Source organism: Hesperophylax consimilis, chromosome 10, assembly GCF_061612785.1.
Source record: "Hesperophylax consimilis isolate HC1 chromosome 10, BYU_Hcon_1.0, whole genome shotgun sequence".
NCBI classification, from domain to species: domain Eukaryota; kingdom Metazoa; phylum Arthropoda; class Insecta; order Trichoptera; family Limnephilidae; genus Hesperophylax; species Hesperophylax consimilis.
The window spans coordinates 22,833,113-22,852,401 of NC_142845.1; the positions used below are offsets into that span (position 1 = coordinate 22,833,113).

Here is a 19,289-nt window from a genome sequence, read left to right on the forward strand (position 1 = left end):
TCGGAATGAACTATCTACGGGTCAGGAGAGATGTGCGCATTGCTACACATTTCTTTAGACTGATTCGTGGATGGTTTGAAAACTCGGTCATCATGGAGAGCATTCATTTCTATGTTCCCGATGGTTATCTACGTCACCGAGAACATAGACTATTTTATCTCCCAGCCTGCAGAACTAACTTGCCAATGGTCATGCCTGTGGGGAGAGCAATCTTGCTGTTGAACAGAATCAATTCTGATATCGACATGTTTGCCATCAATGAAGCTTCCTTTAAAAGGCAAGCTTTATTATCACTGGTATAGTTGATATACACACTGTAAATATTAATCTTTTAATTCTTATTATAAAAATTATTTTAAAAACGCTTTAAAATTAACAAATTTTGTAATGTTTTTGAAATTAATAAACAAATTGAATTGAATTGAATTGAATTGTATTGTAAAACAATGATAGATGGCAGAAACAAAATTTCAAATCATCAAACATACACGTGAAATTCACAATACCTATCAGTAATAAATATATATTATAGTATTGTTATTAATATTTTTAATATAAAACCGAATAAACAAGCATCAATTTCAAGTATTGTAGTTACGTTCAAATCAATGAGAGATAGCAGATGTTAAATAATGTCCGCCATCTTAAACTGTACAGAAATCGGTAATACCAAAATAGAAAACGTCCCTTTTTCACCCAGAGTAGAAAAAATGGATGAAAAAAGGTATCGTGTAAAACGGGTATTTGGACATGGGGTAATTAAATATAAAGGTGAATTATTACCTTGTTCAAATTTAATTTATTGTATTTTGCCTACGATTACATACCTATAGATAATTACCAAAGTAGAAAAATATGGTATGAATGAAGTAAAATGATAGTAATACATTTTAAGTAATTAAATCCCATCACCCAACTTTACTGTTTGTATTTAAAAAAATATGTTTTTTTTGTAAATTTCCTTATTTTTTTATTCAAATAACGATTTGGTAATCGTTATTATATGCATATTAAATAGAATTATAATGGTTTAAAATGACTTTTGGCAACCATGGATTTTCCGCACGAGATTCAATAATTAGCACAAACCGATGTTTGAGTAGCATAATCGCCAAAGTGCAGTTTACAGTAATGACATTTGTCCAATATTATATGGAAATGAATGCAAATATGACTGCGCGCATGGTGGCCTTCTAAAAACGATGCTCATTTATCGAATTTCTGTTCAAACAACACTATTCAGTGACGTGCCCAAATGATTCCAAAATATTTCGTTGCTTTAGTTATTCCCTCAATTTATATCACAATTATTATTATTTGGTTTTATTTTATTTCTTTATTAATTACAATGTTTGGTTAATTTTTGTGATAACATCTAGGGCACTTTACGAAGCTAGAAAATAAGTTTTATCTACAACTAGCCGAAGTCCACGGCGTTGTTCGGGCTTTACAAAAAGTTTTGATGTGGAACATCTTTTGGTGCGCACAGGAGGTAAAACCGACTCTTGCGTAGCAATTGTAGCAAGGGTTCCATTCTAACTCAACACAGTGACTATTCAACACACCTTTAAAAAGTGATATAAAGTCATTAAAAACTATGAAATTTTTTTTTTTTAACCTAACCTAACCTACTTAACCCAGTTAATAAAGTTTTTGTTTCATCACTTTCCATAACTTTATATAAATTTTTAAATCTGTGATGAATTATCATTTTGATGATGTGTCCGGTTACCGTAGCAAGACGTGACGACGCTCTTGCATAGAATAAAGCTTCATTCCTCCAGCCCCGTGACTCGTTGGCTCTTTCAGCCCGGCCGCCAAAACTCTGTGCGGTATTTTGGCTTCTATTCTAACTAAAATTAGCAGTGGATATATTTTAAATGTTGACCAATTTTAAAGTACTTAGTGCATATTTTAAAAATAATAAAAGAATTGTTTTTTTATCAAAAATATAAAGACTTGTTAATTATATTTTTACCTCCTTCAATTAAAATCAATTTCGATGTTTTACACCTCGTAGAGAGTAATTTTCCTCTTATTAGGAATATCATTGTTTAGTACCGATGATTGGTTTTTAATTAGAGAAAAAAGAGAAAGCGATCGTTTTTATCTATCACAAGGAATACTAGAAGTGATGAAAGATGGTCTTTACCTGTTGATGATGGTTGTTTCCTTTAGAGTTCTGCCGGTTTCTGAAAAATTCCTTAGGCACTAATAGTTCATAAAAGTACATCTTAAAAGCATGGTTAATGTTAGAGATTTCCAGAATAGAAACTCTTTCACAATCACCACACAACACTATTTAATGTATGTTTTGTAGATTAATGTAGATTGACATTGAATTACAATTATTGGTGAATTCCGGTGCTGCAGTATAACTGATGTCAAGAGACTCCACTATGGATATCTGTAGCTCGATATTGTATTCCAATCATTGGTAAATCATTGTGATGTGACTAACAGTAACCTATTTCAAAAGACTCCGCTGTAGATTACTGTAGCTTGATATTGTATTACAATCAATGGTAAATCACGGAGCTGTGGCTACCAATATAACCTATTTCAAGTCTACACTGTAGATAACTGTAACTTGACATTGTATTACAATTGTCGGTGAATCACGGTGCTATGGTGTTACTAACACTATAACCTATTTTAATAGTCTCCGCTATAACTTGACACTTATTACAAGATACAATAAAAAAAACTATAAACTAAATTTAAAAAAAAATCTTTACTCGTCTTACAACTCGGAGTCTTACTATTATCCACAAGGTGCTTCCTTGGGCAAAGACTGAAGGAACTTACAGATTTTTATTACCTTATAATTATAAACCAGTGCACACTTTTCGACCACTTTTCCGCAACCACATGGGAAGTTTATGGCGCAGACTCGCCAATTCAAGAGTACCATCATAACTGCCATGGCTGTCTGGATCATTGATGTATTGTGTTTAAATGAGACATGCAGCTAAACAAATAGGTTCCACTTTCGTACGTCCAATTACATTGATTCGGCCTCCAACGCTCTAACGCTGATCGACCGGAAACTACAAAATACGGTCTACGTGCACCGATTATCACGTTCTAATAGTGTATCACTTTTTGAACGAGATATTAGTATGTAATGGTGCATCTAATTGTATATCTCCTCGACCTGAAAGGAAAAGAGAGATGGTCATATATCCTCCATAAATAACTATTTACATAATTTGTAATTAAAAATTTTCACAATTAAAAAAATAAATTGTTGTTCATTAGTTTTACTTTGAATTGTTGATTGTAGTTGATTTCACCACAGCATACCTTCTAAAATAAATAATTATTATAGTAACGTTTTTATATTAATAACTCTGAACGATTATCAATAAATAATGATTATCACAACTGGCATACACAAAATCTGATGTTAATTATCATATATTACAGAAAACGTGAATTAATAATTGTTTTGGTTGTTGTTTCAGATAGACGCTCTCCAACCCACACCAAATTTACAAAGAAAACTTCGCAAAGTGTTCTAGTGTTCCTAAAAAAGTATTTCTCATCCAATCACTAAAGTGCTAGTTTAAAAATTTCAAAGCATGAGTACCATAATTTTCATTTAAGCACCTATAATAAATCAGTGAAGATGCGAAGGAAGCCCGCCGGTTGGGGGACTAGCAGTTTCGGGGGCGTTCTAGCAGCCGTTTCATTGCTGTTGCTAGGCGCGCTGAAGGCCTCGGCGCAGGGCGGCGGGGAAATTGGGCCCCCGTGTCGCCTCAGTGAGTTCTACTGCGATACCGGACAGTGCATCGCCTTGGATAGGTTCTGTGACGGGGAGGATAATTGCGGTGATAAGAGCGACGAACCCAGATACTGCTCACGTAAGTATTAATTTCTTTACTTTTCTTGTTACCTCTTACCACCGTTTTCGGCCTCATTTTTTAAGAAATGGTTTTGTTAATATGAACCAGAATATGAATCCAAACCTTTATTTATTTATAATAATTAAAATAAAATAACTTTTTTTGAATACCACTTTATTGTATATATTTATAACCAACCGGTTTCAGTTCAACCCGAACCTTCATCAGAGTTAATAAAAAACATATTAACACTGATGAAGGTTCGGGTTGAACTGAAACCGGTTGGTTATCAATAGATACAATAAAATGGTATTCAAACAAAGCTATTTTATTTTAATTATGTATTCCCACAAAGTCTTTGCTACAAGTGGATTTTTTTTATTTATTTCATTGTAAGTTTAGCAACGTTTCTGATACTTCTATGACATTTGCGGATTCTAGCGCAATTTCATTCAAAATTCGGAGCATTGACCAAACCTTCAGCAATGTTTGGCTAGAAACAGTGCGACGCGTATTTTGGTCGCATACTGTTATTCGCACCGATGTCGCCCAAGTACAGCTGTCTTCAATTAATTAAGACGTTTTCATCAAAGACTAGCAACAATGCCTCATACACTTCAAGGCAACATTTTAAGTCCCACAGAGGAAGGCGAAGATGAACCTCAGTAATAAGCCGCTCTGCCAATATTAATTTTATAATATTGTACACATGCAGTCCCGTCAGTTCAGGCGATCAGCACTCTGCACCGAATGCTCTCATACATATAGTAAGCACGTCGGCCAACCGACGGCGTGTCGCTGACGAGCTGAGACTCGATTTTCCAATCCATTCTGCTCGCAAAAAGTCGCTGCTTCAGATTGCTCTGCGTTATGTACGAGTATTGAAGCCAACATCGCCGGTAAATCAGCCAATATAATAATACAGGGTTTTCCAATAAAAGGTGTTATTTTAAATAGCCCACTATTTCGGTAGATATTACTTTTGAAGCTGTCATTTTTTGACATTTGACAAGTAGAAACTACGTTATTATAAAAATGGAACGATACATGCTTCAATAACGCATTGAAATTATTAAAATTCACTTGAGTGAATCAAATGCAAATCATCTTCAGTGATGAGGCCCATTTCCACCTCGGTGGCTTCGTCAAGAAGCAAAATTGTCGCATCTGGGACTCGGAAAACCCAAGAGTTATTTGTTGAAAAGCCTCTTTATACTGAACGTGTGACTGTTTGGTGTTGTTTATGGTCCGGCGGAGTCATTGGACCTTAATTTTTTTGAAAATAAGGCTGAAGCAACAGTTACGGTGAATGGATTGCGCTATCGAGAGATGATTAATGATTTGTTATGGCCAAAATTGGATGGTATTGATCTAGACAACGTTTATTTCAACAAAACAGTGCTATGTGCCACACAAGCAACGAAACCATTGATCTTTTACGATTGAATATCAAAATAAAACCTCTTATTGGAAAACCCAAGCAACTTTGTAAAAATATACGATAGACGTCAATAGACTTTTGATGTTTGGCGTCCAAGTTTATACCTCTAATGAGTCTCAAGAATAAGAACGTCGACCAATGTATGTACTTTCGACGGTGATTGCGAGCGCCCTGGATCGGAGAATCGATACCCAGGTACGCTACGCGTAGCATCTCGCGCGCAGATGAACGTCAGCGTTGCGCTACAGATCTTCATTAATTTCTTTGGTTTCTTTATATAATCAAATTAATCGAATATGTTTTGTCTATTTAACTAGGGATGCAGTAAGCTGTAATGCTTCTTGTTGTAGCTTCTTGTGTTAGGCACATTTACATTTAGAAAATTTAAAACGAAAACCAACGTAATGAACGAATGTGTAACAAAATATGAAAAAAAAATGAAGAGTTTATTTAAGGAATTTTTTTTAATCACCAATGAATTGAGAAAATTTTGTGTGTAAGGCTTATAAAATAAAAATGCGTGGGAGTATCACAAAAAAAATAATGTTCATCCCACGATAGAAACAGAAAACAATTAAAAGCACAGTTTTTTAAAAGAACACGTTGTCTAAGTCCACGCAGTTGTAAATAAAAATCTTTAAACTAAACAACAAAACAACGGGTGGTTGGTTTCATGATGTGTACGTTTACTTAATTAAAACAGAAATTATGTTTTAGATCAAATGAGTGGAAAGAAATACAATCTAAGTAGCGATCGTGGAAGTTCATTCGTTGGACTTGGATAATGGTCCAATGATTGCTAAGTTAAAATATATGATTGCAAGATTCAACCCGAACTCAATACAATAGACAGTGTCTTTAAGATAAACCTATCTTTATTTTTTTTATTTTAATATGCGACATCCATTGAATTTTTTGCAAGTCTCGGATGAATATTTATTTTTTGGAATAATTTTGGGAGCACGGTATATAGGTGTATATACTTCTTAATAGTATGCATTAATTATTATTCAACGAAAAAAATAGCTGTTACAGGACGCCAGGTAAATGTGAAACATTGAAAACGATTTTTAATGAGGAAAGTGAAAATGAAAGCAAAAAAAAAATTACTAATGATAATCAAACAATAATTTTATCATTATTAAAATATACACAAATAAACATATTAAAAATTGAAAATTCTTCATCATTTGGAATAGATCCATTGCCAATTGTAATGAGAATTGAAGCAATTGAATAAAATTGGCGGTCGGGAAGAAAGAGCCGACGATTCACAATGCTGTTGACCGAGGGGGATAGGGTCCCATTAGCTCAGTGGTAGAGCGGTGTCCCGGAAAGACAAGGGTCCTGGGTTCGAGTCCTAGATGTGACCGTATCCTTTTCTGATTTTTCTGTTTCAGATTTTCGTTTAGAAATCGCTAATATTGTCTTCAATGATCAAAAACTTTGTATTTAACCACGAATATTCGTGGTTATACAAAGTGTTTGTTTTATTTAAAAAAATAATATATATGTTACAGCCAAAGTAATAAATGTGGATATTATATATACTATCCAGCCATTACTTATAATGTCAGACTATGTACTTAGTTCAGACAAAGTGATAATTGACACAAAATTAATCACATTAACTAGCAATTTTATACAATATCTTCGAAGACTTGGATAAAGTAATAAAACGAGTAGGTAAAGGTGAAGATTATAAAATATATTTCAATTTGCCTTTAATTTATATAATAAAAATTTTAACTAGGTTGGGTTTTTATGGCTTATGTTAGGTTAGGTTGGGTTATGATAGGTTAGGTTAGGTTAGGTTGGGTTATTTTAGGTTAGGTTAAGATAGGGGGGTAACAAGTCAGTTGGGCCGTATTTATTACTTTGGCTAACTTTGACCCAATATTATGAATAATATCCGGATAAAGTGATTAATTTATCATATTGTCTAAACAATTTTGTTATTATATATAATGACTAATGACCAGTCATTACGTATAGTAGATATTTAATCACTATGACTATAAAATATACTATACACCTACAAGATAGATAGATTAAGTAGTTGTTTTGTAATATGCACAAATGATACGAGGTATACTATTTATCGAAATGTGGATTGATAAAAGTACAAGGCTTATTAAAAAAACGTTTTCTTCAGATTTAATAAAAAAATGATAAGGTTTAAATAGTAAGGTGAAAAATCACGGGAAATTATAATTGCTTGTTCAAATATTATTTCAAGGTACCCATTGCTCTAGATATAAATAGTATAAAAAATAACAAAAAACATCATCGTAAGTGGGTCACGGTGGTATAATAGTTTTTTTTTAATTTCAGACAAAATGGCGTTATTGACGAATTATTTATTTAACTAACACTAATTGGTACTGACAGTAATTACTGTTAAGCATTATTTATTTTCATTAAGTAAGTACCTGAATTTTCGACGCGACAAGGTTATAAAAAATAAATCAGGGAATAATAACCTTGAAAAATGTCTTTTTCAGAAACAGAGACTTTTGGGAGAGGGGTGAGAGGGAGGCATAACGACCCTCATTATGATGGAAATTTCAAAAAAGAATTTTCGACGCAAAAGAATTTCTAACGCGAAATAAGGTTCCGGACGCGTGGAAAGAAGGCTGCGATGGCGTGTTGGTAATTATTGATGACGTCATTAGTGAAAATGTTTGGGGTTGGTACATTTTTTAAACACACCATTTTTCGGTGTTCGTGGGCGTTGTTGGCGTTTTGTTTACGGGTAGATTACTGCTGAAATTATAGACCATTTTTTATGAACATACAGTGCTTTCCACAATAATGACATAAAATTAGTAGAATAATTTCACATAATTTTGTCATAAAACTGTGTAGGTAGTTTAATTGTTTACGTAATAGAACTAACACTTAAATTACTTTCTTGAACATCCTTTTTACCCAAAGCTAAAGCAAAATGTTGCATGCATTTTAAAAGGCTTACAATTTAAAGCTTGCATAATATAAAAGCTTCAGTCGTTCTTGTTTCAGCTAGTCAATTTTATAAACAGTGTTTTTAAAATGGTATGTTTGAGCAATTACAAAAAACTTTTTTTTTAAGAATTTAAAATAAAAAATTTAGACACCCGAATTCCAATAATAATAAAAAAGTATCACAAAAAATTTCAACGAAATACCCTTTGCGTTCAAACAACGAGTGTAGGGACGACCTAAAACCATTCTCTCTCAGAATGGATTTCTTTAATTTTCCCAGCAAATCTCATTCAAACTCACAAAATGCATCTCTTTAGTCAAAGGAAAAAGGATTTCCCCAAATGGCCGCAATCTCCCGCCGGCTCAGCTCCGCTTCAGAATGTTTAAGTCGCGGTTTCCTGAAATATCCTGAAATCTCCTGAAATTCAGAGTCCGGTTTTAGACCTCCGAAGCATTTTCGCTTATGGCTACCGAGTTTTATTTGCTCGACCAACAATGCAGTAGCGCAGAGGTACGCAAACTAAAGCACCCTGTCAGGGATATTTACGGTGGTGCAAGAGCTTATATTTACACCATTCAAATTAAAAAACTAAAACGCGATCCTATTATATAGGCAATGCTTAAATTGCTTAGTAGATTATTAATTCTAGGGGAAATATTGTTTGCTTGTACAGAATGACATATAGGTACGACATTTTGTCAATTTTTTTTCTTCATAAATGTTTGAAGAGTTATTATCTTCTAGCGTTTGCATCATTCGTCGTTACTTCACTACATTATTTGTGAAGTAACGACGAATGATGCAAACGCTAGAAGATAAGAGTTATTACGTCGTTATTATGTCGTTACTTCACTACATTATTTTTGTATTTCTCCAGCATTAACTATGTAACAGTTCTCGACATTTTGTTGCTTATCTTTTATAATTCACTGACGGTTTCAATGCGTCCATGTTATTTACTAGCCTTATTAAAACTATAACTGAACAGTACCGAAACAGGTAGCAAATTATGAAAAAATAAATAAAAATAGTACGTACAATATAGAACTCTTTAAAAAAAAAATTTCACTTCAACAATTAAAAAGTCATTATCTGACAACCAAGCGATTAAATGACTAATCTATATGCGAAAATGTTACATGAACAAAAAAAGCTTTCGGTGTTCATCTAATTCTTCCAGAGAAGTTGAGACAATCTACAAAATAAGTAAAAATCTCACTGGTATATAATAACAATACGTTCAATTTATGTTGTGTGTAAATCGCATGTAGGATTTAAAAGTAGTAAGATTATACTCATTATCATTTCAAAAAAAAAGGGGTAAAAATATTAATGAAAAAGTAAAAGATTATCCTTCCCTGAATTGGATCCGTTACGTGTATGGCGCAAGCTGTATTATATATTGCGCTGCACCGTCCGATTTCATACATTTCGGAAGTACCAGCTATTTCCTAACAGTTCCTATTAAGTGTTTCCTTTCTTAAAGCTTGGCAGTTTAGCTTTACAATTCCAGTCTTTAAAAATTTTCCTGACTATTATCCTTTAAAAGCCACTTATATTTCATTGCAGCTTGAATAGAAGGAACGTTTTCTGAAAATGTGGGCTTTTTTCGTTTGTTTTATTATTCATATTTATTTTATGGTGTTTCATGAAAATGACAATGGAACTGTCCGCGGGTCTTAAAATGATATCCCGTTTAGTTTCAGAGTTTCAGAGCTCAGAAAATTTTAACAAAAATGTATGATTCTGAAAATTATTCCAGGGAAATTTATTTTTTCAGACTTAAATATTAAGAGGAATTAAATATTTAAAACACTTTCATGAATATTTTAAGAAGCTGAAAGGATTGCTTCTTGTAACTAGAGTAACTAATTTGTTCAGGATTGTCAATCATGCAGAGAGCAGATTTTTTTTAAATTTACCTACCTACTGATGGAGCGCACTCAGAAATATTTTTTTAGGGATGTACATACCTAAACCTACTGAAGGAATGTAAAATTTGGGCATTTTGGCTGGAAATAGTGCCACGCGTACCATCGGTCGACCGACAACGTAGCGCTAAAGAGCTGGACCGATGGTCCCCCTATGCAGTACGTATCGTGTGGCACTTCAGCTTATCATTTATTCACCTGCATTATTACCACAAACAACCGATGACGTGAAGTATGCAAGCGACGCGACCCACGTATGACACTATTTCCAGCCTACCTGTAATCGATTGTTGACTTACACCGTCCTCCACATTACCACCTTCGTTGCCAAGTAATAGCACTTCCTTTAATTTATATACCCAATTAGTTATTGCTGATGTGGGTAGATTTCCATGCGCATTTTGTCTGGGTTTTCGTAAAAAACAAAATCAGCAAAAACCTATCCTCCCAGGATTATAAGCTCAATATCATCAACTTTAATCGAATTACTATAATCTACTGTCGAATTTATTGGGGAAGTAAATTAGGTTTCACATTGTAACCCAGACACGCTAAACTAGGACACATAATATAGTATTCCCACGGGTTTTTTAAAACAACATAATATAACTAATTATATGTTTTCACGTAATTCTGATTCCAAATTAAACCATTAATTTCACTATGAATTAACGAGAATCATTACAATTTGACGAACTTATTATTTGAACAGGAGTTCAGTTCAATTATTTTAATTGAGCGTGTTCCATATTTCCGTTTAAGTGACGGTAAATTTGGCTAATGGTCTAGCGTAATGTTTACCGTTTACATCCCGGGAGTAATAGTGAACAGTTGTGCTGGGGAAGAACAGATAATCAGTATTTAACCCGAATAAGCCCACTGGAGTCCATTTTGTTCTGTTGGGTATTTTGTTTTTACGACGGCAATTACTGTTCCTTAAGCGATTTTTTTTTTAAACTTGGAGTTCAGGCTTTAATGAGCTGCGAAATTGATTCAGCACATAAAAATGGCAAGATACGCTATAAACATAATGTGATAGTCACATTATCGTGAAAGGATATGTTTTGGCCACAAAATTTGTCTTTGGGCACTCTAATAGTTGCGCAATTTAGTTCCGCTTACAACTGTAATACAAAATGTTCGTACAATTAATTATTTTTTTAGAAAACATGGATGAGGTTATAATTGCCAAGTCAAAAACCTAGTTATTAATAACGATATAACAAATTAAAAATCTACTCGTTTTCATGAATAATATTTTTGGCCATATGTTTCAAATGTGATATTTACATTATTAGCGTAATTATGTTTTAGTTTAGTTTTAAGTTTATTTGAATATATGAAAATTTTTTCGCACATCTAGTATAAAATTATACATTTGACAATAAATTAATAATAGAGTTTGGTAAAAATACAGTCTACGAAATAAAGATACAAAGATTAAAAATAAACTAAATACAATCTTGTGAACAAATGAAAAATACATATTTTTTAAATATTTTCAGCATTCCTATGAAAGGTACAAAGACTTTAATAAGGTTGTTAAAAAGTTTTTGACAGTTATAAAACACATGGTTTTGTAAACATATATTTTAAATTTTCAGAAGCTTAAAAACTTGACAACTTCTCGTTGGAATATTAATGTGAATATTTGCACGGTACATAGTGATGGTTTGCAGATATTTAGGAAGAAAATTATTTTTAGGCTTGAAAATCATCGTTAGCATATTATGTATTATGAAATTTCGTAATGGAATTCACTTTAGAAAGATTTTGCAATTCAAAATCATACTCATTCCCCCACTTTGTAAAACTTGGTGTTTATTATTTCAGGCTTCGTTACATGAGAATAAAACACATGAACATCAGTAGTTTGAGGTGCAGAACCGATTTTATGCACAAAACTCAAATTTGCACAAACCCTACCCCATAAAAAACCCTTACATGTAGCAGACATCATTTCGTTATTAGAAAACTTTAGCATTTATTAGTTTAAAAGCGTATTGAATATGCATGTACTATTGTTCATTGTATGTTTGCAACAAATTGTGTTCATTGTTCATTGTTTATGCATATTAATTTTCCCTAGCGCAGGATACCGGATACATGTATGTACATGTACACAGCTCACGATGTAAACACAGTAGGTGTAGATACGTTACGTCTGTCGCTATAATCCCGCTCCAATGTAAAACCGTCTTCTCTGCTTTTCACAATGAATATCTGAGTTCCCCGTAATAATTCGCTTACGCCGTGGGACATCGTAAAATTACATGGATTTTCCTTTAGTCGGCAGAGTCGAGCAGAACGCAGGTAAAAGGGGAAGAGTCTGAAGAACGATGGTAGACTGGAGTAGAATGCACGTGGAAGTAGAAGTACCTGGTTGTACGTGGATGTAGAATGCAGAATGCCTGCTAATACGGAACGTGCATTCTTCTGCTGTCAGTTCCTTCAGGATTCTACTAGAATGCATGCTCATGCTCGCAAACGTTCCTAGATTTTAGAACTCCAAGGAATTGTGTCGCATTAATGAATACGCTTCGTATTTTACGTGAAAATATTGTACAGGAATAATAAATCGAAAATACCTACAAAAAGGATGTTACACATAACCTCTTGTTATCCATTTGAAGACAACCACGACATGCTTTTTCGATGCATTTATTATCTGTGTTATATTTTCCACTTAAAAGTTCGAGTTTTAGAAGATTTTTCCCGAAGTATTAAAACAATATGTGCCTTTACAATTACACAGTTGCCAGAGTTTAATCTAAAAAAATTTAATTTTAAATTTGTTTGTCGAGAAAAAAATCACTTGGCCTTGGTTTAATTACTTTGATACTTAATACTTAATTATCACACTAAGAATAGAAGAGGCATTATTTTATAAAATTAACTGTGATTCTTTGAAATTTAGGAACACATTTTCTTACCATTATTCATTTAGGTACATGAATAAATGGAAAATCAGATATTCTGTCGCTAAACAAGTTAATATGAAGGTTTAAACTTATAATTATATTAAAAACGCCATTCTAGAAGTTGGTTTAATAAAAGAATAACAATAAGAATTTGTATTGGATTTTTTTCTCAAGAAGCTGATAAAATTTAATAAAACAAACTAGCATTTTTCTTTTATCTTGTTTTCCGCAATGACATAATATATTTCCTAGCTGAACTCGTGTGATATGCTATTGGCACAATGAGAAATCTTGCGTGAGCCTCCTCACCTACAGCCTATAAGACAACCTATAGCCTACAGCCTATACAGCTTTCAGCCCACTGCCTACATACTATACAGTCTACAGTATATATAGCCTTCAGCTTTACGAAACAGAGTTTGGGGTTGATTAAGGAACGGCGAAGGTTCTGGGTGTTACGGCGGTGGAAAGACATAAAATTGTAAAAATATTTAGCAAAACAATATCCACTGAGTTTCCAGGGTATTTTATTATGCTGGTGCAAGTGATACGTGAGGGTGACTTCTAGGATGTTGTTTCGTGGAATTTTGTGAATTTTATTTGTAACTATTCAAATAAAGAAAGGTGGGAACTTTTGCATATTTTTATGCATCAATCATTTATGTTCAAAAATGTATCTGATCATTCTTGTATCGCATAGTTTTAGTTTGTGGGAAAGAGAGTTTATGCTTCGTATGTTTCTTCGAATAATACAGAAAATGTACTTTTTTATCCTGGTACCGTAGGTTTGCTGAAGGTTGTAGGATTCTATACCCTAACCACTTCATCACCACAAAACTTCGGGAATCGTTCTTCGGTCAATAATTTGTTGATAATTTACAAAAATAAACATTCAACATTTTTTACACTAACGTGCATATAGAGACCACCAGAATTGGTAATCTTTAAACTTTCAAAAGAAACTTTATTGCTGCAGAGTTCTTCAACAAAATGCTAAAAGCCTTGATTGCGTTATTACCATCGGCAACAGAAATATACTTTTACTTCGATTTTTTTATTGAAATTATGCTGCCAAATTAATAAATTAACATTGATTTAAGCATATTTATTAAATAAGGTAATAAATTCTAATGTTGTGGCTATTAAAATTATCTTTCAATTTTAGCTTCACCTTCAAAAAAAGATCTCAATATCGGTCATTATTATGTTTCAAGCGTTTTTCGTATTCCAATCGTAAACATCCTCAACTAACGGAAGCGAGCGGCCTTTCTGTAGGGGTGTAAAACCGAATGTTGCAATAAAATTTAACGACGACCTCTCCAGGGGAAGGGGAGCAAGAGCAGGAGAGCAGGAGAGCCTGCACCCGACTGGAGGGTCCATCGAAGCCTTAAATAGTGGCATTTTGGATACTGTCAGACTTCAAGAGCGAGGAAATATAACTTCGGTACACTGTTAGTATAAATGAAACAGAGCTTGTGGGATCTTACGTTTATTGTACTGACATAAATAAAATATCATTTTTTATCGCCAAACGCCGGTGCACTCTGCAAATAATGGAATTTTTATTGATTTTATTATCTTACGCTATAGCAAACTATTTAAAACATAAATTGCACGTCAACTGCTAAATACATGTTGAGAATGATTTATGTGTGTATTTATTGTTTCGGAACAACCTTATTTAGGAATCCAATATACATGGATAAAATTCAATGAAAATGGTTGCTTTTTATGACATGTATGTGCATGTTTTACATTGTTGTAGAAATCTTCGTACAAAATGTTACCTTATGTTACATAAACATTGTGATGTCACTTGAAAAATGTTACTTATAATACGATGTGCCCCAAAACAATAAAAAATCTTCATAACTCATCGTCACTCATTACCAGTCTCTTTCGAGTACAAACTCGAAATATTAAACAAATAAACTTTTGCTCACAAACGTGAAGCTAGTATATAAAAAAAATAAAATAATTTGAAATTTAATGAAAATACACCACTTTTTATTGAAATAGTAACTGACAGCCAGCCAGGTTTGCTTATCTCAAGCTTCATCAGGGCTATTATATTAAGGCGAAGCTTAATGCCAAATCATTATTTTGATTAATCTTTATAACAAATTGGTGTACATTATGAAAACCAAAAAATGTGCTTTAATAATAAAATAATAATAATAATTGAATGATTTGTATAGCGCCGTTTTTGTGCAAAATCACCTCAAGGGCGCTTTAGTTAAATTGAAGGTTTTTCTATCGCTTCGCTTGAGTAGAATACAAATAAAAAATAAATTGCTCAATAAAAAATATAAATGCAAACTACTACAAAAAATATTTGAACGTATGAACGCATAAATGAAAAAAAACTTTTAAAAAATACTGTTTTATAGCTAAGATTATCTGTGACAGTTTCACTTGATTAACTTTTTTTGCTTTCTTATAAAATATTTTTTCAATAGAAATGTATGAACGCACAAATGAAAAAACTTTTAAAAATACACTTTTATAGCTAAGATTATCTGTAACAGTTTCACTTGATTAACTTTTTTGCTTTCTTATAAAATTATTTACCAAATAAGTAGAAACTAGTTTTTTGCTTGAAATCAAACGTTTCTAGACTCCGTTTGTCAAGCGATTTTAATGCCTATTACCTACGATATAAGGTATACTAAGAATTTACACATTTTTGGCTTGTAGTTTCCTCTTTACTTGTAGTTAATATCCATCCTAAACCTACGAGTAAACATCGTACACCCCAAAGTATTTGCTTGCTTCAAAAAAAAAATTTGAAGCACGTAAATCAAACTTTTGAGTATAAATTTTAATTTCTTCATTTAAAATACGTATAACAAACTAACAAAAAAATACCATTATCAACTTTGATTTATGTACCACATCTGTCCTGATGGTGGACACTGTGATGGTCTCTGAAAAATTGGCTAAAAAGGAAGAAGTAAAATAAACAGGCTAGACCAAAACGTTTATACGTAATATAAATAGCACCACGAGATAACTAAAAATAATATATAATAACTAAATTCTGGATATCATATAACAATTGTACAGTGCGATGAATCGTATCAAAACAGCGTTCTGCATATACGTATACATGACTGTAATCGTTGATGTCATCAGAAACTCATTATAAAAAAAACTTTTTTACTGGAAGACAGAAACATTATGGAAACAAAAACACGATTATAAATAATATTGTGCAGCGTCAAGAGGGGGAGCTATTTGTTCATAGTAACGGATGTGTTCACACCTATTTATGATAACTTGTATCGATAACTCCCCAAATGGTTTTCGTTAACTTAATCCCAAAAGGAGATAATTTGTTTTGTTACTGCAGATATTTAACATAATGATTGTTGATGGCATTCAAAAGTTTTGTGTTCTTACTCTTTTCCTACAAATTCAGAAGTAATGGGGCGTTTTCCAAATTTTACGTTGTTTTTTATACGATTTTCGAAGCCACTGGGCGTTCGGAACATGACGAAATGTTTTAAGACAAAAAGAATGGTAGAGGAGAAAAAAAAGGATTGTGAACATATTTGGAAAATGTATCTCTTTATTTTAAATATTAACGATTCATTTCTGGAATGTGGTCTTTGACTGAAAGTATTTTCTACTTTGAAAGTGTGAATTTGACAACCTTCATTTTGGGGTATTGATTTTAGATTTTCACAGCCAAAATAATTATAGTGATTTATTTTTTAGGGTATTACGCCATTTCCCACTACTCCCTTCACTAGCCAACTTTTCGGGCAGCATTATAGTGTCCATCATCAAGGTACATCTACATCTAGGAAAAATACATATACTCCGTTGACTAAATAATCGAGCCGTCTAATTCACAACAGCTATTGAACACTAAGTTTTGGCCATTTACATTGACAAATCAATTTGAATTATTATTATCGGCTACCATAATACGGACATGTGTCTAGTGTGGTAGTCGAAAAGCGTGTAAAAAACTGTATTCAAATATATTTTACGAATAAAGGAAAGAAAAAAAAGATTAAGAGTTAACATTTTTTAAAATTCAATATACTAACTTGCGTTTGGTTACAAATGTGAACTCCCATGTTATAATTAATGTTGACATTAATATTAACCGACATCGTGCCCTTGAGGGCACAATGTCGGTTTCACTAACTTGCCTAATTTATAAGATGCTTGATACATTTTCTTTTAGTAAGGTTACAATATTATATTTGCGTGGAATAATATGTACAAAAGATTATGCTGATATAATATATCATATACACTTCAGGTATTATCTATGGTAATACGTTACTCAGCCTTTTTTATTATTAATAGCCCCACCAATAGAATAAAAACTGAGTTGCTCACAACAGCACATAACATTTTGGCCACATCTTTATTATGGAAATAATACGAACGGCCACATATGTATTGTGTATATAATACAAACAAAAAATAAGAAATATTTTTAATGAAGCTGAAAGTAAACAAATATGTTAATTTAACTCAGATATCCACAAAGAAATTAAAATTCGCATAGTATTTTGGCGGCCGGGTGAAAAGAGCCGGTGACTGAAAAGTTCCGTGTAAGAGGGTCGTTCCGTCTTGCCACGGATGCTACGCAAGAGTAATTTTTTTTATTGCAAACAAAATAACAATCGAAAAAAAACCTCCCTAGGTGCGCCAAAAGAGGTTTCAAATCAAATATTTTTGTTTAATGTTATACAAAATACTTTTGTTTTACCGTGATGTTCAGAGTGCTAAACGCTCTCAGTACCTATCCCCCTGGTGAAAGACTATCAGACATTTGGCCTCACAGCATACCCTAAATGGGAATGTTCTAGTCCCGATAGATCCGGAGAGTTAGGAACAATTAAGTCTCTTGTACGTTATGCAAATTTCGAAAGAAGCTAATTCCCAAGCGAAAAAAAACTATTCGTTCTGTGGATAGTATTTTTTTACATAATACGTAAAATTTCAAAGTTAATTCTCAATTTCTGTGAAAGTTCTACTGAAATTCTGTTATTATGTTAGTTATGTGTAACAACTGACCAGTTATGATATAAACAATTAATTTAAATAGAATCTTGAAATTTAAAGAATTATTCAAATTCTGTGAAAAAGCTGGCCTTAAGCTTTGCGTTGACTGAGTATCTAGTGGTGACATCAGAATTTGTGAGGAGTGATAAAAATAACGTATTTTCCGTACATTTTTCATCAGTGGGTAGAAAAAGAGGCTTCGTGGAATTGACCGGGGCTTTGAATAATTCAGATGAGAAATCCGCCGAAAAAAGGGTTTTACGTCCCGTTCCCTGAAAGGTTTAGATGCGAGATGAATCGACGTGAAAGTTGTATTCTTACATGTGTTTGTAAGCAACGTATTTTTTTAGGCAGCAGTAAACAAAACTGAATAATGAAGTCAATCCAGAAGTAACAGCGTGTTTTTGAGTTTTATTAACTTCTTTTATATTCATATGTTTTTCCATTCACTCAGTTTTTTATAACAACAAATTTTAAACTTTCTCATTTCAGTCCATCTTTGCTGTTAGATTGTTCAATGTTTTTTACAAGACTTTATATTCAATTTTATAGATCATTCACTATTCACAATTCATCTTCAATTTAAATAACATTGCGATTCGAAAGGTTTATTTTCACAACCTTCACGGTAGAGTTATGAGCTTTCAGAGAGATGCCACTAATTTTTTTAATTACAGTTCGTATGTGTCTTTTCCGTATTTGCTTTCAGAATAAAGGTTTTATGTTCACTTCAAAATGACTCGCCATTTAAATTATCATTAGTGCTAACAAAATAAATTTACTAGGTAATATTTAAGCAGAACTTGTGGATATTTACTTGGGGGTCATTATTGTAAAACTCCTTTAAAATAATTCAACAAACTGAAGAAGTAAGTTAATATTTGCGGCCCTTCGAGCGTTTTAGGGAACCTTTCTTTCCAGCCACGTAAACCTAAGCTCTGTATAAGCTTTTTATGAAATTTAACCCTTATCTGAGCGGAAATATTATATGTTTCAAAGTGTGACTGGATAAATCATTTCAATGATAATTCATCACATCTTTAAAAAGTTATATAAAGTCATGGAAATTGATGAAACAAAAACTTTATTAACATAGTTAAGTAGGTTAGGTTAGGTTAGGTTTAAAATATTTTTTTTCATCGTTTCTAATGACTT

At 32.7% G+C, this 19,289-nt stretch overlaps 1 protein-coding gene across 1 annotated transcript in view; it reads left to right on the forward strand.

Annotated features, from left to right (window-relative positions):
- LOC149420470 (uncharacterized) overlaps positions 1 to 19,289 on the forward strand; it is a 744,323-nt gene that overhangs the window by 220,497 nt on the left and 504,537 nt on the right. Inside the window, exon 2 of the mRNA XM_089636727.1 lies at positions 3,468 to 3,866. Coding sequence (XP_089492853.1) covers positions 3,632 to 3,866 — 235 coding nt within the window. The 5' untranslated portion in view covers positions 3,468 to 3,631. The remainder of the gene's footprint in view (positions 1 to 3,467; positions 3,867 to 19,289) is intronic.